The 21,038-nt window shown below is 38.0% G+C and overlaps 1 protein-coding gene across 1 annotated transcript in view; it reads left to right on the top strand.

Annotated features, from left to right (window-relative positions):
* Positions 1–21,038, top strand: part of DHRSX (dehydrogenase/reductase X-linked) — a 167,361-nt gene that overhangs the window by 28,098 nt on the left and 118,225 nt on the right. The window contains exon 2 of the mRNA XM_088521845.1: positions 9,382–9,489. Coding sequence (XP_088377971.1) covers positions 9,382–9,489 — 108 coding nt within the window. The remainder of the gene's footprint in view (positions 1–9,381; positions 9,490–21,038) is intronic.

Genomic DNA, 21,038 nt, shown 5'->3' with positions numbered 1-21,038 from the left:
TTCTGTTCCTACACATTCATGTGTGTAGTTGAGAGTTTTGTCCTCCACTGAAGACTGTGGGCAAATCTGTGTTCCTGTGAAACTTCTGGCAGATTTTACTACTGTACTGTAGTATCTCCTATCTGGCTGGTGTATAATGGTGAGTTCAATCTATCTATTTGGCATTTGTAAAAAAATAGATTCAAATTTCTTATCTATAGATGAGTATAGATAGTATACAGGATTTGGCTGAAGAAAAAAAATACCCTAGATTGGCAAGCGTGGTCATAGCGGGATTTAAAACTCAGGAGCTGTACCCTGCCTTCTATTTTTGCTCTTTTTACCTTAGGCAGCTCCATATTTGTTGGCAGCAAGTTTGCTCCCAACAACATAATTCACTGTCGAGATCAGCCTGAACTTGAATGGCAAAAAGATCAGGTATCTGCTTTATCTGACCATTGTTCCATGCAGTCTTGTGTCCCCTTGTCTAAGAGAGAGCCAGCTCTGGCATTGCAAGCAAAGTATCCAAATTAGCCACATTCCTTAGTTTTCTCCATTCTCAGCATCTACCTGTTTTGGGGGACACATTTAGACTTTTTCTGTGTATGATCAAAGGGCCTGACTGCAGAAAGCCTGAATATAGTTTATTGGTGTAAAAAGTTCTTCATAGTCAGAGTGAAGTAAATAAAATTACTACCTACATTGTATTTGAAAACTGTGATTATCTTCTCTGTGCTGTCCTTCTGGCATGTCTAGCAGTATCAAAAAAAGACCAGGATCAGTAATATTGATGGTCCTATTGAGGGCCCTCCTATTGAGGACCTGAGTCCTAAGGCACTCAAACTCCAATCAAAAGGTGTGTGAAAATGCAGTTTCCTCAGGCTCTCTTAACTAGGCAGATCATTTCCATTTGGAAACACTCCAGTCACAAGCTTTAGAAGAAATGGCACTGAAAATACATGTGCAAATTCAAAGAAAATATTCAACTTTCTGATGACTTTGGCAAGAGCTCTAACATTCCTTCCTACCAGTTAGAGGCTACAGTGCCTTGATTTTCAGCATGTTCCACTTGCCAAATCTCAGTCAATTGGTATCAGGAAGTAGCAGTAGGTCAAGCAGTCTGTACAGGTCTCTCTGCTTGAATATTTTGAGAACAGCACCTCTATATAGAGCTTTGTGATTCAGGTGTATTAAGTTACTTGGAGAGCTTATTGTCTTCTTTCAGCTAAGTTTCCTTGGAGGTAGGAAAGATGGTGAGCAGAGGAGGAAAAGGAGTTGAAGCACTTGAAAATTACCTCTTCTCTACAAAAATGTTTTATTTTTCCATGGAGTGTTTTTTTTTTTTTTTTGAGAGAGAGAGGCTAGTATTTCTTTCTTCTCTTCCTCCTCCTTCTCCTTCCCACTTCGCCTTCTACACACTTCTCCCTTTACCTGGATTTGTCCCGTCTTTCCAAGAATCATTAGAAGAATTGTGGATAGGTGTGTCATGCAAATGAAGTTTTCCAGGGCATCAGCACTGATCCCCCTGCTAATTTTGCTAAAGAGATCTCTTATCATAAGGCTTTGATTTTTGATTGCCAAAAGCGGTTGCTCTAAAAATATGTCTCAATTATGGTATCATGATTTTTCTTTAGAAAAAAATATTTCTTTCAGTCCTGTAATGCTAGCGTTGTAACTCTCTTCTTACTACTGCACCAGTTTATTTTGCATCTTCTTTTCCAAAATATGGATTTCTTTTAATGCAACTGAGTCTTGCTGTAGATGTTTTGATACAATCTTTTAATAGTGTTATTGTGCTCCAGTAATACTACTTATCTGTATAATAGCCCACAAAGCCTCCAAATGAGATGAAGAATAGGAGAAAATGAGGACCTATCTGCATATTAATCTTCTGTGTATGGCTTTCCCATATGCTTATGACTCGTCCAGGCTTAAAGACCTATAATAGATTTTAGGAAGTTGTTTCTCTGACTTTTGTGAATGGCTTGTCTTCTTGCCTGCAAAAGTTATCGCTCCCTCCCAATAGCAAGTTGGCTTGTGTGTCAAAAAGCTACACAAATGCTATAACCTTATGATAGGCTGCTTTTTTTTTTTTTTTTTTTTGGTTGTTTTTGCTGGCAGTTTGTAAAAAGCAAAATAATAGTCTGGCTCAATAGATTACCAGTAGTTGCTTATAAACCTGAAGAGATATCACTTGTTCCTGTATTGATGAGGTGGGGAAGAGATGGGGCTACATGTGGTACATCAGTCTGGCGAGCACACTGCTTTTCCAGCTGGCAAAGCTCCAGCCTCTCCTGCTTTTCTGTGCCATTTACTTCCCTGCCACCTTTCGGCCGCTCGTCCCAGCTTTGTGGCAGCCGGGCTCGGCCGGGTTGCCAGGCGTGGGACAGCTCAGCAGAACTGCGGCAGGCCCTGGCCAGGCCGCACGCCTGCGCTCGGGCTGCTGGGCCCTGCGAGGGCCCGCTTGGCGCTCTGTGCTCTCCCCCGCCTTCCCGCTTAGGATATCCCAGGCCAAAATATGGGGGGTGCAACTTTTCTGAATGCCTGATTTTGGTAGATGTGAGCTATTTGTGGCCTGGCTCACTGGTGCACTGTTGTTAGGAGCATTGTGAGCCTTAGGCCAAGGTGCCTGGTCACCAGGACGTAAAACCGTGGTTTTGGGAACGCTGGTTAATGATCCACCTTCCCTATCAGTTACTGTGTGGGAGGATTCTTAAATTAGATCTTCTTCTAGCTGCTGAAATTTTTACCTCCGACTCTTGTTGTTCCATTAATAGCACTTTGAGATACTATTCGTTTGTAGGATGAGGGAATCATTTCCATGACTTGGTTCCTCCTGCTGTTCTGGTTCTTCAACACCTTTCCCACGACTAACTCCAAGGCCAGCCTTTCTCCAATACCTCTGTTTGCTCATGAGTCTTGACTTTCCCTTCTTTTGTGAACATAAAGCCAGACAAAAGCTGGTAGATTTGTCACCTGGTTGATGCAAATCTCCAGTTCGGCTTGAAAAGAGATACTTTTCTGTGCAGAAGAATTATCCTGTGCAATATCTCCAAATGACTCAGGATACATTGGACCTTGTTGGTCATGTGCCAGTTGATCTGCATGGGCACATGACAGTTGTTCATGAGCAGAAAGTGTTGAAACTGATGAAGCTATCAGAATACCATATCATAGGAGGACTAGTCAGGCTGGTTGCCACCTACCTGGTTTCCAACCTTAAAAGCCTTCAATCTTGATTACATACTGATGCTCCTTAGGAAAGTGATAGGAAGCAGCAGACGCAGACCAGATTTTTGTGTGCAAATTCTGGAAGACCATTTGCATTTGAAAGATAATCTGCAAGCTTATGACTTGCAGCCTCTTTTCTACTAGTGAAAGATTATGTCAAAGTAAAATAAAATAAAATAAAATAAAATAAAATAAAATAAAATAAAATAAAATAAAATAAAATAAAATAATAAAAAGGCTCATTTATTCCTCAGGATGTGAATGCCTAACATGCAATATTTTCCCTTAGGATGTATAACTTGTCTACATCTTGGAATGATTTTTTTGAGTGTGAATGCTGAGTACTAGCTTTCTACCAAGCTGGAAGTGTTTGGAGATATTACTATAAGGCTCAAACAGAAGTCTTTTGCTGAAGCCTGTATGAATTCCCCAAGGGTCTCCTGACTACCTCCCATAGTAGCAAATGAATTATTTTGTACCATCTGTTCAGAAATAGATGTAAATGGCTATAACCTCAACACTATCACAGCGTAAATTGGAGGAAAGAGTTGGAACATTCTGGGACAAGAGAAACTACTTGGTAATTCTGCAGCAGATTGGACTCTATGATTTTTTTCAGTCAGCGAGAACTTGATTGTCCCATATCCTGTGGCCTTAGTTTAATGCTGCAAATTACAGTTTACCTCCTTTTTCTCACTCAGAACAAGCTCCAAGCTTGATAGTTGTTGTTCTGTCATCAAACTAAATATTCATGGTGGCTTTATTCTTTTTTTCTTTTTTTTTTTTTTTCTTCATATGTGGTTCTGCCACTTACCTTCAGGCATAATATTTGCATGTGGATTACTCAGTTATAAGAGGAAGATAAAAAATAACTGTTAGGATTTGCCTGTGGAGGTCTCTTCGGTAAAAATTCCGCCGACTCCCCCATGCTAAGTGCTTGGCGCAGGAGGTGCAGGCAGCTCCCTGCTCCGTAGGTCCCGGGTGGCCGCTCTGACCAGCTCGTTGGATGCCTTCAGCAGTGCTTGTCTTTCTTGACAGATAAGGACGGGAGATTTACTCAGTCAATCTAAATTCTGCCTTTGGCTTTTACTGTCTTAAAAAGAGTTTTTAATGAACAGATTAATATAAAGGTATTATATTTTAATGTCCAAATGACTCATAATATTCCACAATGCAGATGCAGGATTAATAGAGTAAGAGACGAGACTTAATAAAAACTTGAAGCAATTTACTTTGTACTTCATAATAAACTTTTAATATATATATATTTTTTCCTTGAACCGACTGTGTTTTAAAGCTTGCAGAATACCAAAGCAATCAACTTTTACGGGGAGCTCTTTTTCTGGGATTTGCATTTTCCATGTTTACATAGTACAAAGAAGACAGTTTAATACTTCTGTTTTATTTTGACTACTTTAATTATCCCCATTCCTACTCCTGAAGTTGAGATTTTGCCAGCAGGGACTGGTAATTGACACAGAGCAGCATTCTGTTTTATTTCTCTGTGGTTTTAGCAATCGCACAGACATCTTGTCAGCTCCCTTTAAGAGCATCTAGAAAATTAGTATTTATATTTTGTTTCAAAAAACACAGAATTTGCCTTAAATTCCTTATAGTGTGTGTGAGGATTTGTCTATACATGGAGGTTATTTCAGACTAAGGAAAAGTATGCTTAAAAACACAGTAATTGTTCTAAAAGAGCTTCATATTTGAGCTTTCGTATTCTTACTCCAGAATAAATCTGCCTTTTTTCTGCTTTAGCTGAAACCATTTTCAGAGTAGATGAGCTTATTTGTTCTGAATAATTTGAGATGCAGGCAGAGCCCTCAGCCTGAGAGCATCCTGTGTCCTAACTTGGCTGGGTAAATCAGTGCGTGAAGGCTGCGGGCGGGTTTCCTTAAACATAAAGGGCAAATGAGCAGAGAGCCCGGTCAGGGTTTTCCACCAGCATCAGCTACTGCAGTTCTAAGAGCTCACCGTGCAACCGGAGCTACCCCTCCATCACCGGGATGAGCATCTGCCTGCTTCTCGGGAGCAGAAGCAGAGAGCGAGCGGGAATGTTTCACACAGGTGCCAGAAGTATCCAGGAGGATCTGCCGGGTGCAGCAGACCCGGTGGGACGTCGCAGCCGCCCACCCCGAGGGGCTCTTCGTGCCGGGCCGCGCTCAGCTCAAGCTGCCGCGCGAAACAAGACGGCTCCTGCGGGAGCAGCCGCCTGCGCCCGGGTCTGCCTTGGGGGGCCCCTGCCTGGGCGTGCTGGGAAAAAGGTGTTTTCAGCCGCGTGCCAGGAGGATTCGCGGGCCGCTTTTTACTGTAAGGGGTTAGAGCTGACTTATACACTGCGCCTGGATTTGGTCTTGGCTGGCGGTGGTGAAATAAAAACTAACAGCATCTCATATTCGTAGAGACACTTTTTTATTTTAGGCTGTCTCTCTGGATGGGAAAATTGCACCTGTTCTGCTGATGGAAGAAAATAAGAATGGGAGGGATTTTTTTTTCCCCAAAATATTTGTTTCAGTTTTCAGTGCATTTTTTCTTTCCCATTTTAGATTTAGAAACTGGTACATTAAGATGTGATATGTAGTGTTAAGCCTATTTAAAACCGTATTCTGTGGAAGCTATATACTGTACCCATTTTAAATAAACAGATGTTTACCATTTACTAGTGTGTCTGCAACCCTCATTCCTCCCTTGAAAAAAAAAATCATCATTTTCTGGAGTGCTTTCTTAGGTCGTTGGAGGTAGCTGCTACAAAGGCCTGTTTTAAAATATTATGTGCTGAATACATCCCCACAGCGAAGTCTGTGTGTCTTCCTTGATGTTACTTGTAAGCTGGCAATGTACCTCCTCCGAGTGACCAAAAATTCCCTTGTCTGTCCTGTAGCCCTGATGGATAAGATAGGACCAGGCATTTTCTTTCACTGTCCTCTGCTAAACACCACTTTATCATAGTGATATCTGTTATCACTTAGGTCTTCTGACTTCCCCTTTTCCTTCAGGTTATCTCCTCTCCTATTCCTGGCTTATTTTTTCTCCTCTTCTTTCACTCATTTTATTCTAAGTGAATTATTTTGGCATGAGAATATAACTTATTTGATAGGCATATATAATGCTGACATGTATACAACATAAAATTGAAATCGCAGGTTGACAAGGTGGTGAGAAGCAGGGAAGCAGAAGGAAGCACTGGGAGACAGCTGAGAAGGAAAATAACACACTCAGGTTTAAACAAAGCAGTTCTTGAGGAATCTCCTTTTGTTGCTTTGTTACAATTTGTTGTTGTTGTAGTTGTTTATTTGTTTCACGACAGCTGAAATGGAAATTACTTTCCTTTCCCCTCTGGATCATATACCCTACTGTACAGAGTAAATTGAAGATTAAAAAATAAACAGGAAGGAAGAGTTATGGGAAACAAATCTTGCATTTATGCAATTTATGCAACTTGCTTTACAAGCCTTCATAGGAGAATTTTCAATATAGATTAGGATTGGATTAAACTTCTAAAGAAAATTACTTAGTGGACACAAGAGCATGCTTTTGGCTTCTAGATGAAGTTTTATTTACAAATACATATGAGTTTCCTGCATGCAGGCTGCACACACCTAAGGCCCAGAAACGGCCTTTCTTGCCTTAACACCAGTGCAGTGCCTTGGAATTACCTGGACTGAAACAAGTTCAGCCTTTTCTGAAAGGCCTCCCCATGGGTCTTGCCGTGTAGACTCAACTCACTTAAGGAGTTACTGCAGAATCCGGACGTAGGATTCTGTGCCAAAGACAGCTTTGAGGAGCGGCTCTTTTAACATATGTGTGATTTTCCTCCTCAAAGTCCTATCGGTTTGGGGGCCATTTTTGTTTATTTTTCTTGCAGTTTCTGTCCTTTGTTTCTGCATTTGCCTTATCCGAACTGCCTGCCTTCCTGCATGCAGTATTGCCCGGTGTCTGTTTCAGAGCCCTGCCTCCTTTCTTCTGCACAGCCTTGGCACAAGGGAATGTGTTTTTGTTTTCATGAAGTCTAAAAAGCCACCCAAGCTGAACAGAGCACGCCTGTTGTTTTCCCTTTTTAAGCACTAAAATTGTTCAGGCAGTGGTTTTCATGCAGTGCCCGAAAGGACTTGAAATTATGGACTTGCCAAATTTCAGATCTACCTGATTTCGGTGAAGCACAAGGGCTATTCACAGAGAAGTGACATCTTGTATCACACTAAAAACACTTTTTTCCTCTTCAGAAGCTTCATTTTCCATTTGCATTTTCAAAAGCTGCAAAACTTTCCCCTTTTTAATTTTTTCTCCTCTTCTGTTTCAGTGACAAAGAACAGATCAGGAAAAACATCACATGAAAAAGTCAAGTTCAATTAAAAAAAACTACATGAATTTGAAAATTTAGTTGAGTATTTAGTATCAAACTTAACTGTAACTTCTAATCTTAACTTTTAAAATAATGTGGACATCTCAGAGTTTATGACAACAAATAGTTTTGGGGGATATAAGCAGGGCTGTTCATATAAATAACTGAACCTCTTGCTACTCTACTCCTGGTAGAGTTTTATTTACCTCAGATTATATATTAGGACACATGTACACATGGATATCATTGAAAAAAATTAAGTTTCCAAATAATAGCAAATAATTCCTACTCTATACTGGAGGAAAAAATAATACAGTTGCCCAAAGAAAAGAGAATTTCAGTTTGAATCATACTGAAGAGAACTGCATTTTTAAGAAAAAATAAAATCCATGTCTTTCTTGAAGTTGCTGTGAGGAAAGCAATCAGTATTAGCACTATTGCTATATTTTATAACTACATAAAAATAAGCTTGTGTTGCACAACAAGGAGGTTACCTAAAACCTAGAAAACAAATCAGAAAGCACTCTGACAGATGAAAGTTGGCATCTTTTGAACATTTTTTATCTATAACATTGCCTACAGATGCTGCACTGTGGCAAAATGAAATATTCAATGCATTTTTTTCCTGTACAAGGGTCTAGCGGCTTGTTTTAAAAAGCAAATTAGAAATTCACCTCAGTAGTGTAAAAGCCAGATGTGATTCACATGACAGATTTGCCACTTCATCCAAAATCGTATTTTATATTTGACTTATGTCTACCCCAGACAATCACATTAAATTCCCCACATGGCAACCTTTGCTATTCTCTGGCTGGAGTAATCTATCTTTCTTGGTACAGCCGGAACATTTCCTACCAGCTACGTGATGCAACCCTCATCCACAGGGGAAAATTGCTTACCTTCATAGGGTCCCTTGACTGCTCTCATGAGTAAGGGTTTCACAATACTGCCCATCATTTTGAAGACGACGCAAGCAGAAGCAATTCACTGGCATTGCTAAAGGAGACATACGTTTCATATGCAAATTCTGTACTTGTAAAAACACCAAAAAGATGTAGGGAATATCAGACAGGAATTCTAAGCAGTGTCTAGCCCTTCTCAGTCCTCTAACAGGTTGGACTTCAGTGCCAAAGCCAAACTAGCAGCCTGGAGAGTATCCAATTCTCTTGTTTGACATTCCCATGGGTGAATTCAATAAAAAATCCCTTTCTAATGTTGTGGGGACTTTTGCCCCGGTGGTCCACAGGCAGGAGGAAGTACCTCATTTGGGATAGCAGCTTCCCGCCCTTCCCAGGGTGTGATGCTTTGCAATGGAGCAGATGTTTGCTCTGTCTCCAGTGTTACTGCTGCAGCAAAGGCAGAGCTCTGTCCTTCACCATTCACAAAGTTTCCAGGATATCTCACTGCAAGCTGATGCTTTTCCCTGAGGCCACGATTGAAATAATTTCTGAATTGGCTGGTACCACATATCTTACTGTCCTTAGACAAAGTTAAGATAAAATTTGCAGAGGACAGATTATTACAGGATAAGAGAATGCATGCAAACAGAAATGAGTGCCTTTCTTTTCTGCCTGGATGTATGGCTCTTGTGTCATCAAATTTAGTCTTTCCAGAACTGTTAATAATGGAAGATTTTAGTCTGGTTAATAATGTCAAATGTTCCACACCTTTTACCGTTTTACGGAGTTTGTTTTTGGCACTGTTCACTGGCCCAACTTAGGTGGTCTGTTGTGCTGTGTATGCTTGTGTATACTTCTGTAAAGTGGATCTTATAATCATATTACTACTTTGAACTAACCTTGCATTATGTCTCTTTCTCCGTATAGTTTTCCCTACACAAAATGGAAAGGTTGCTATAGTGACTGGAGGTGCTAAAGGAATTGGTTACCAAACTGCGAAGCACTTGGCGAGACTTGGCATGCACGTTATAATAGGTATGGTCATTTATTTGTTTGTGTCAGAAAGTAAAATTTTGCTTTTAGGGATTATTAACGTTCCAGTGAAACTAAAGAGAAGGCAGAGGAAGGAAGGAGAGGGGATTTACATGGGTTTTGCATTTAGCATAAATTAGGACTTGGTTTATGTTTTGCTTTGCAAGATTTTAAAGAAAAGTGAATGGACTGTTTCATGCAAAAACTTGCAAGACTTGAACTACTTTATGTAAGAAGTAAGTAATAAAATAATGAAAGAGACTTAAAAATATGAGTTTTACAAAAATATTTTATTATCTTGTCATTAATTTCCCTAGCTGCAGAGGGGGCATGCTTGAACTTCAAGGGTATGCATTTTTAGAAGGAAAATTTATTCATGTTCCCTTGTCTGTCAAGGTCAAAGAGTCATTTCTAAATTCAGTTATACATTTACTTCTAAAGCTTGTCACCATAGGTGGCTTTTGTAGACAGGGAAATAAGTACCCTGAGAGGTACTTATACTTGGATGACATGTGCTGACATTCATGTCATTCTGAGATGAGCCAGTCAGATCATCTTGTGGAGGTGCCTGTTTTTCTCCATGGATTATACGGTTTATAAGGTGACTATCTCAGAGTGAAATGTCACTTAGACATTTAAAGTGATGATGGGTGAATTTCCATAGAAACTTCAGCATGTCCTGAGCATATCGTTTCTTCTCCCTGCTGCAGACCCTGTCAATGAAAAGACTTTTTTTCTTTCCAAAGCTTTCTGTGCTTTAACATATTTAGTAAATCAATATAATACCATCAGTACTCATTAATATATTTTTAACACTACACTTTTCTCCTTTTTTTCTTGTTTTAACTCGCTGGATTTTTAATTAAAAGAATATAGCTTTGATGACATAAAGTTACCAAAGTGTAGTATTTCATAATATGTGGACAAACTGGTGATGTTGTTCAGTTTTTATAAAGAATATGCTCTCTCTAAGTAATATATGTGTATATAGGTGTGTTTAAAAAACAACAACAAGAATGTAGTAGCTGCATATTCTTTTAGCCTTGTGTGATCAGTAACACTAATGGGATTACCCAACGGAATTGTACAGGGGTAATGCAGAGTATCACTTGCTCATGCATCTTTCAATACATGGGTCAGGCATCTACCAAATACAATCATAAGCTGCATTACTTAATGATGTCAGTATTAATATTTCACAAATGAAGTCCCTTTTCATGTTTAAGACGGGCTTCAAAAATACATTAATTGGAAAAGCAAACAATTGTTTTTTTTTCTCTTTGCATAGAATCAAAGAAGCATAGAACATTGCTATTCTTTTGAAGACTGGTACTATATCATTTAATGAGAAATGGATTTAGCATAACAAAATTCAGTGCAGGATCATTTGGAAAAGCAAGTTTTCATTTATTTACAAAATTTATAAATAACCTGCTTCTACTCACTCAGAATCATTCTCTCATAGATTCCATTCACTTGTATTTATATGAATATTCTTACAAGCACCGAAGGTGCTCTGGTCAGCATCACTTTTGTGCAACACAGAGGCCAAGGCACTCTAGGTACTGAGTCCTTATCATGGCTCTTCATTTCAAATGACTAGTCAATTTGTGAACAAATTTTTCATACCCTTTAGGGGTCATCAGCTATTATAGAGTCATCCTTTGCGTCAGAATTTTGCTTAGTTTAGCCTCCATGAACCCTAGGCCAGGTTGCTGCTCACCATCTGTTTTAGCTTGTTTGGAGCATAAAGACTATGTCTGTACTCTTGTTTTATAGATGGGCTAGCTGGTAAAGCAGTGATGTAGCTGACATACTGCAATCTTGTGGCCATCCTGCTGTCAGGGTGCATAATCTGCTGGCAAGTCCTCTATGCTTTGGTCTTGACAAAAAAAGGACACACTCTTCAATTTTACTGCTAAGAATGGTGGTCTGGAAGGGCAACCTGGGAAAATGCCCTTTGTTATCAATACAGGTTATTCTTTTAACTCTTTGCTGTGCTGTTTCTTCTGGTGACTATAGACACACACATTTCCATTCATTCTTCATTTGTACCAACTTGAATATTTGCATTACAAATCTCTACAAATTAAAATTAATGCAATTAATTATAGGAAACATTTGATGAGTAAGATGTTCAAGTGGTCTAATTCTCTCAGACAACCTCTGGCCTAAACACTGGCTGGTGAGTCACAATCGTCGTCTTCGCCCGCGAAATGCTTCAGAGCAGAGAAGCCCTGTCAGTAGAACGGATAATATCAGGCTTTCTCCAATGTGCAAGATTAATAACAGTCTCAGCAGCACATTAAATGCAATGACCTTCCAGCTTTGCTGCTAACTGTGGCCTTGAGTGTTCAAAATATACTTAAAATACCTGCTGGTAGACTGACATGCCTTAGCACATTCAGCTTCAGGCCACACAAAGAAAGATTTAAGCCTCAAATAAGACTTTAAGTGTGTTGAAGCTTTCTACCAAAGGAATGTTTTCACCCTATATTTGTAAATTAGCATGGGATTATGTCAGGAAAGTTGAATTTGGATTTGAGAGTGGATCAGACTCATGTTTAGTTGACAGTCAATCTTGCTCATTCAATGAATGCTTATTTTCCATTATAGTGTCTAAGTAATTGGGAATGTAAGAAATTATATCAGTAAACAATGATATCCCTGCAATGGGAAAATGAGTCAAACCTGAATGAGTAACGTGAAGATGAATCACTACTGTGAATGACTTTGATGCCATTTCACATTTCAGAGGAGTAAATATTTGAACTAACTTAATTTCAAACCCAATCTACTAAAGGAATGAGCAAAACAAATGGAAAAAAAAAAAACAAACAACATTTTACTGTGTGGAATACACTCATAGTGTACAAAGGTGGTATTCTCATTCAGAGCATTTTAGTAAGCTGTTCATTGTTGCACAGTGATTCTACAGCTTCTGACTTTCCAGTCCCAGCTCTAGTGCCCAGACTCCTGTCTCTGCTGCTAACCCTGCTCTCTGCAGCTGGCTGCATGAAAAGGTTGCTGTGAATGCTAAAAGCAACTTTCAGCAGGTCCCTTTGATAGATTTTATTGAGGTCTTTTTACTTTGTGGCACTGATAGCCTTACTCTCACTTAGTAGTCAGGAATGTCTCTTGAAGGATAGCTGGAACTACTGGTAAGGAAAATACCTGTCAGTCCTGACTCTTCAAGCCATTCCAGGAGTTCATGCTTCTGTTACAGAATTATTACTTGATAAATAAGCTTGTAATCTTGCAGGTTAAGAGTGCTGATTTAAACAAGGAGATCTACAGTTCAGTTTTTCCCTCTGTTCTCAGTAATTTAATAAAAGAAGGCTGGAAAAACTTTTGGTGATGATATCCTTGGTTGTGAATGTTGAATGAAAGACAAAAGAATCCCAGTTTAGCAATTTTATACATATGCTGCATGGCTTAAAACATCATATTCAAGATTGCACAATCAGTCTCCAATGTCTAAGTATATCAGTGTCACAATATTCTAGAACAATTTCACATTTTCGGGAAAACAATCACATTTTAGACATATAGATACACACTCTCTCTCTCACACACATATATACACACACACTCACGTATAGTCGAGCGACTTATTTGAGCCATCAAATATAGGCATAAATGAATGTACTTCCACAGAGCAGCTCAGCAGTAATTTGTGACCTCTGTAAGTCCTGCAACAGACCAAAGAGGAGATATTTTTGTCATCTCTTTCATTCACTTTAACTACCAATTTTCAAAGAGGACTTGCTACACCATAAATCATACAATTCTAATGTAGTGCAATGCCACAAAGTGACTTTAGAAGGATAATTAAACCCTATCAAGATGGTACAATTAATCATGTTCAGAGACAGTTTGATTTAATTTCAATTATCATAAATTTGTATGGGATACTTTAATAGTCTTTTCTCACTATAGATAAATGTATGAGATGCTTGAGTTATAATAGCCCTAGAAAAGTATTTCTCTTCCTATTTTTGTTATATTTTTTAGGTCAGAATAGAATTAGTGGAGTCAGTCAGGAAATGTTGAAATGTTACCAGTCTTTCAAAACAGTTTAATGAGTTTCTTTCTTCTGTGTGAATGCTGAAAAATGCATGCAGATGGCCCTGTAATTGTCATTCACTTTAGTTTTTAACATATCATTACACCATTATCAGGATTATGAAGAACTCAACTATAATGCTTTATATTTGTACATGATCTGTTATAATGCTCTATATTTGTACATGAGTGTATGTGCACATAGCCATGCAAAGCCTTCCTAATCCACAATAATTTTTTGAGCATTTTAGTCCCTAATTTCTGTTTAACATAAATTAAAAAAAAATCTATTTTGCGTTTCTGCTAAAACCTGGAGCCGCATGTGGACATTAAGTGTGCTTTAAACATCATTTTTACATTTAAAAAAATGTGTTTGTGTATGCTTATTCATTTAGAACATTTCACCTTTAGAATTGATATAGTTTTATTGATAACTGCAAGGTTTTAAGATTATTTTTATGAAAAAAGTCATTACCACTTTCTTTGGGGCATCAATATTTTAAGAAAATAGTGTAAACATCTGAAAAGACTCTTTTCAGAAAACGCACAGGAATTATCCTTTGGGCAGTAATTTTAATTAGAAATATAATTCGCTCAAATATGTAGTTTTATCAGGCAAAAAGGCTTCAATAGTCATGTGGATGAGAGAGATTTGTGTTGACATAGTTTATTTTGATTGGATTTCAAGAGATCTTAACACAAGGTTCCTTAAATCTCTTAAAGACACTACACAGCCAGAGGATAAAAAGAAATATCATTACATGGATACATCATTGATTAAAACTTAGGAAAGAACATGGACATAAATGTTAATTTGCATGGTAGGAGACAGCATCTCCACTGCAGTTCATTAGGGATAGATCCCAGAATGCATTCATTTAACAAATGATTCCAGAGTAATTGTGGAGGTGAGACAAATAATGAAGTGTAAGTCTTTTGAGTCATGTTAAATTATCCAGGGTAATAAAGACCTCTCCAATGTGTAAAGAACTGTAGAAAGACCAAAAAGAGCTGGGTACTAGTTGTTGAAGTACACATGAAATTCAATATAGGTAAATGTGCAGTGATGTACATGAGGAAAAACGATCCTAAATCCACAAAATAAAAGAGGCAGTGCTTCTGAGCTGTCTATCATCACTGCAGAGGAAGATCTAGGAACTGCAGTAGAAAACGCTATGAAATCTCAGTCCTCAATAACATGCAACCCCTCCAACCCCAAAGTTCATTATAAAATGAACTTTAAATTGGGTGAAAATACTGTGTTCTCAATCCTGGGTGAAATATCAAATATTAGAAATTGTTAAGAAAGAAAGAGAGAACAGAACATGGTACCTAAGTTAGTAACTATATAAATCCTTAGTGTGCCAGCATGTTAAATGCTGTGGTGAGTTCTTATCTCCCTACTTCAAAACGAATAGCAAAATGAATAAATAAATAAATAGAATTTAGAGGACAAGCTAATTGGGGAGCAGTATATTTATGAGAAACAACTAAGTGGGCTAGAAGTTTTCAATCTGAAAAAGTGTTAACAGAAAGGGTATATGACACAGCTGCGTTAAATTCGGAGCGATATGAGTATGCTGTTTGCTGCTAGTGAACAGTTTGCTGCTGTTCACTGTCTCTTCTAGAAGAGGAAGATCCCAGATAGCAGCATACTCACAGCAAAAGGTGGTACCTTTCTCATGCGGTCTGCAGTGAAGCTTTGGGACTCCTTGCTGTGAGACCTGTTCCATGCTAATGATTCACATGGATAAAAACCCTCCATGAAATATGAAATAATTGGAAACTGTCTCCGACTTAGGAGTTTCCTGAATTTCAAATTGTTCGAGTCCAAGAGCGTTTCAGGTAGATACTACTCCATGCCTGCACTGTTCTTATCCAGCTTTGGTGTCTCAGCTGACCAAATGGGTCACAGAGTGCAATGCTCTGTTCTCCTATTCCATAATTACTCGAGTTTCTGATAGGTCTTTATACTTAACTCAGAGAGTCAATATCAGAGCTGAAAGATCAGGAATCCTGAATTTTCCGTTTTAATATATATCGTAGGAAACCTGAAATAATAGAAAACTATGGGGAGTTAGTAGTTCCAAGTCAAGGCATATTGAAATAGTTATGAAGTTCTGATCAAACTGAAACAGCCTTTGCATCCATTTTAGTATTTTATTGGTTAAAGTTAGTATTGCTGCTACATGATCTTGGATGATTTCATTTTGGGGGAAATTTATTTTTAAAATTTACAACTTCAGATAATTTCAGCTTGGATTTGTATCTTAAGTTAAACTAAGCAAACTGAAATGCCTTATTTGAAGACCGCATGTATCGCGTCTTATTGCATGTGCAATTTCATAATAAATTAGAACTTAGTTTTTGACTAGTCTGTACAAACTAACTATCCTGAGAAATTAAAAGAGACAACTTCAATATATTAATTCCAGATCTTGCTATAGCTCTTTGGAAAAACTATTCGTTGTTTATCAGAAGAATAAGAAATCATGTAAAAGAAGCAGCTAAAAAGTCACAGTGCTTATGAGTAGTATGGAGACTATTATAAGCACAATATAAACACAGTAGCTCTCATCAAAAAACCCAGATAAATCAAATCATTGTGATTTAAAACGAAATTTCTCGATAAAGTAAAAACACTTAAATAAAAGCATTTATGTCAAAACTTGAAAGTACGATCAAATGAGAAAGGTAGACCTTGTGTAGAATCTGGCTAGTTTATTAGAAAATCATAAAAAGGGGGTGCTTGAAAGATATTTTGAAAGCAATCTGCTAAAGCATAAACATTAATATTAAACCTTTTCAAAGGGAGCAAGCCAGCTAGGAAGTTATTAGGGATGATAGATAACTGAAGTGCAAGGATGCACTCATGAGTAAAAGGCCACGGAAGAAGGGATAAAGAACGGTTCAGGGGAGTTTCTGCACCTGACCTTTTCCTTATGAATCTGTGCCTGAAGAACTGCCTCAAACATCTACAGAAAATGCTGGGTAACAAGGCAATAACATAAATCAGTAACAAGTCCTTAGGAAGAGGCACCCCTGAATGCTCACAGAAACCTGAGTAGGAACTTTCTGGGCTTTCTGGACTGTTATCCTTTACATAAAACCTCCAATCAACCTTTGTACAGGAGATGTATCAACTGGGCAAATGTGATACCAATATTAAGAATAATCCAGTGAGTGTTATTTCACTATTGGGAAAAAAAAATGTAGACAATATAAGAAATAAAGAGTTAAATATATGATGATAAATTGCAGAAAATGCAGCTTTTCTGGATGTGGTAGTTTATTAAATGCTTTGAAGAAGTCAACAACTGCATGAATTAATTCAATCTCAATTTTCAAAAGCTTTTGGCAAGGCTGATGCCAAAAGATCTTAAAGAAGCTAGCTTGTCTTGAGATAAGAGAAAGATCTCTTGCAGATTAGTAACCAATTAGGAGACAGAAACAAAATTTAGAAATTATTTGTCAGGCTTGGCATGTAGTGGAGGGACTCCTGATCCCATTGGCATATGCTTGACATATTTATAAAGAATGCAGAAAAAAAGGTAATACTGGAATGATTAATTTTGCACAACTGTATTTAGGATAGTCAGATTAGTTTGATTAATGATGTTTAAAGGATTGGAGCATCTGTCATATAAGGAGATGCTGGGAATGTTCAGTTGGAAGGAGGCTCAAGGGGGTCGCAGTATGTGTAAATATCTGATGAGGAGGGAGTAAAGAAGAGGGCACAGGACTCTTCTTGGTGTTGCCCAGTTGACACATTGGGCTATGGACACAAAACGAAATACAAGAAATCCCATTTGGACATACACAAGCACTTCTGTGTGAAGGGTTTGCCTGGAAAGCTTGTGGATTCTCTATCCTTGGAGATATTCAGACCCTGACTGGGCACAGCCCTGAGCAACCTGCTGTAGCTGACCCTGCTATGGGCAATTTATATTGGACAAGATGATCTCCAGAGGTGCCTTGTAGCCTCTGCTACGCTGTGACTCTGCTACACTGTGACCTTGTGAAATCTTAGCTCCTGTAGAGAACTGTGAAGAATCTCACACTATTGAATGACTGGGTGGTCATTCAACTGAATGAATAAATACAGAGTATCAGCTAACACAAATACAGCATGAACAAAAACAACGGTAGTATTTTGAAGAATAGATTCTTAATTAATTACCTACTACCACTTAAAAAAAAAAAGTGTGATTTATCGATGAAAGTTCTCTGAACATCAGCTTCAATGTTCAGTGCTAGTCAAAAAGGCAAATAAAATCTTGTTAATTCAGTAAACAGTGAAATGAGAGCTAGACAGGAAGCATCTTTGTGCCTTTATGGAAATATTTTTTTTCATTCTGTTGGAAATGCTTAAAAGGCAGAGTCTGGTAGAACTGGAAAAAAATACAAGAAAGGACTGATAAAGAATATGGAATGGTTCTATGCAAAGCAAGGCTAATTAACAAAGCCTCCTTAGCTTGCAAGCAGTGACTGAGGTGTGATATCATAAGAGTTTATAAAATTATGAATGGTTTGGAGAAAGTGAATAAGAGGTGTTTTTTTTCTCTTTCTTATTACACATGAAGTAGCAAATATCGAACAGAATTTAAAGCAAAATACAAAGCAATCTTTTTCATGCAATTGAGTGTGTAATTAAGTCACAGAACTCCCTGTCCCAGGACTTCGTGTACAGTTTTACTTGGATCTATTCTTGTCCTTGAATTGTATTTCGTGGCTTACCGTGAAAGAAAGACTTTTGCACTTGAAAAGGAAGAGTTTTGCACTTGCCCTTTCCCAGCGTTTTCTCTAATGGAAGCCTCTGCAATGTTCACCTGCTTCCTACGCCCTTCTGAGGACCAGCCCTGGGTCCTGGTCTACCTGGCTGACACCCTTCTATGCCCACAGGAGTATTTTGGCTCAGAGCTTTTCTGGACCTGCATCCATCTCTCTGAGGCACATGCCATTTGTTATGCAGCGCCAAGCACACTTGCAAATTCATAATCCTCATAGCATCAGCTGATATGACGCTGATTTTCTCGGGAGGCTTTGGGTGCCCTCACAAGCCCTTCAGAGCCACCCCTCCCTTGCTCCAATTACTGCAGTTCACTTTCAATCATAATGAGGATTATATTACTCCGAGAAGACATCTTAATTCAAATAGACAGTTGAAATCTCTTATATTTTCTATTGCACTAAGACAACTAACTATTACTGTGTGGAACTTCTTAATCATATGATGTACATTTATATGGAATTTAATACCATAATGCCAAGCTACTCTTGGTAATATAAATATGCATTAGGGTTTATGGACACTGCTTTTAAATTTGGATTACTTGAAGTGGTCGATGAAGATCTTTACATTGCACCAACCAAGTCTGAAACTCAGGCTGATGTGCTTTTCTGGTTCCCTGTCACCCCAATGGAGGAAATTGTCTCCGCTCATCTTTCCTGTACATCTAAGGAAAAGCAGGAGAGGTCGATAGGGCAGTCTGCTAACTCTGAAAAGCTCTTTATTGTTTTACAGATTAACTGAGATACAGAATTAAGTCTAAAGAAGGGATTTATCTCTGGGAGACAAGTTCCCTAGACACCAGTAAATGTGTGGGGTTGGACTTGTGAGCAATTGTACCATTTTTGATATACTATTTTAAACTACTTCCTAATGCTTTGCAATATGTTCATTTGAAATATTAAGATTGCAAATTCCTATTTTTACAACACACAAATGAGAAAAGACCTTGCTTTTCTATTAGGATCAATTTTGTACATGAAATACATAATTAACAATTATTCTCTTAGATTTTCAACTTTAAGAGAATAAAAAAAAAGTATAAAATATATTTATAATATATCAGGACCCCATAAGTAGTGAAACTGAAAATGTCTCCTTAGTGCACAAATTCATTCAATCATTATCTGTTTCTAAGAAGTGCATTTTTTCCATCCACATTCTGGTGGAACAATATGCTATAATAAATTCTATTATAATTGCTGAAATGATTTTCAAATTTAGGGTCTATCTAAAGTGATTAAGATGACAGTGTTTGACCTTTAGAGTAGTATCCAAAACCTATTACTATTGATAAGAACTTTTTGTACTTTTGTGGGGGCTTTAGATGTACGTGTTTTGACTTGTGGCATTTGCATAGATGAATGCTGAAGAGGAGAGCACTTTCTAACAGGCAGTTTTATTTGAATTTATGATTCCATCTCTTTCTTTGGAATATGAACTTCTGTATTTTATTAAGAATTAGATTTTTTCCTGTCATTAATATGACAGCATTTATATGACATTTTATATAGCTCATCCATTCAGACTAGTTTTATTTTCAGAATTGGCTGCAGTTAATGTTATTATTGAATCAGTCTTACCTGATTTTTGTGCAATTCTGAAGGGACAAAGTCGGAGGAAAAAAAGTCAGGCATTTTGATATGATCTAAGCTCTCAAGACCAATTTTCTTAAAGATTTTCTCCAGGTTCTCCCACAGCATAAAAAAACATGGTCTGTCTTCACTTTCTCCCTTATATTCCCTTATCCTTCCAACCATTTAAATGAAGAGTAGGCAAAAGATATTTTGAATTTTTACCAATCTAACACAAATAGAGTCAGCTTGGCGACCTGAAAAGTACTTTCTGAATTTTAAGCAATTAATTAGTAGTTAAAAGGATGGCTCTTTCATGCATAACACTCAATACAAGAGGACGCCAGAGCGATATAGCAATAGTGAAGTAGGAGAGGAGCAGGGATCAGGGATGCCAGGGTAGGGAGCTGGTTTGGGGCAGCATCTGGGCAGCATGTAAAGCAGGATTCATTTCGGCTTGGGAGTTGTTTGTGAGAGGGGTATGTGGGAATAACTCTCCCTATGGAAACAGCAGCAGCCAAACATACAGAATTTGCTGTGGAATGGTTTGCAGTCAAATTTTAGTGGTGTGTTTGTGGGACTGTTCTTAGTTCAGGAAAAGTTCTCGAACTTGGACTTAACTCATTGTTAAAATGCAAGAGATTTTTATTTGCCTATCTCTTGAGGCAGATGCCAGAGGCTAAGTAATAAAGGTGACGGATATTAACAGTTAACCATGTCCAGTGTAAAAAAGATTTATTGCTGCTTCTTTCCAGTATATCTTCTCACAGCAGGATCTGCTACTCAAAATCTGTTTCTATTTGCAGTTGCTTAAAAATGATAGAACTAGGTGGTGGATTAAAACATGCCCAATGCATTTGAAATATCTGGATAATGAAATGCATCCACACAGTATATGAAAATAATTGCTTTTTCTGTAGATTATAACCAAGCCAAGTCTGAACTGGTTTTCACAGGGTAAACAGAAGGGAAAAAGATCCTATTTGTATAGCCCCATTTTTCCATTGCCAAGCTCATTCTTCTGCCCACAGTAGCCTTGCAATACCTTTAAAGAAATAATAGCAAAACGATTTTTTAGTAGCCTTTCTCCTGGAAATGGCTGGTGTGTTTTTCTTCACACTTTC

Source organism: Tinamus guttatus, unplaced genomic scaffold (assembly GCF_059628265.1).
Source record: "Tinamus guttatus ecotype Peru unplaced genomic scaffold, ASM5962826v1 Tinamus_guttatus_pri_ptg000134l, whole genome shotgun sequence".
NCBI classification, from domain to species: Eukaryota; Metazoa; Chordata; class Aves; order Tinamiformes; family Tinamidae; genus Tinamus; species Tinamus guttatus.
The sequence above is the reverse complement of the archived record's forward strand: the minus strand, read 5'-3'. Positions and strand labels throughout refer to the sequence as shown.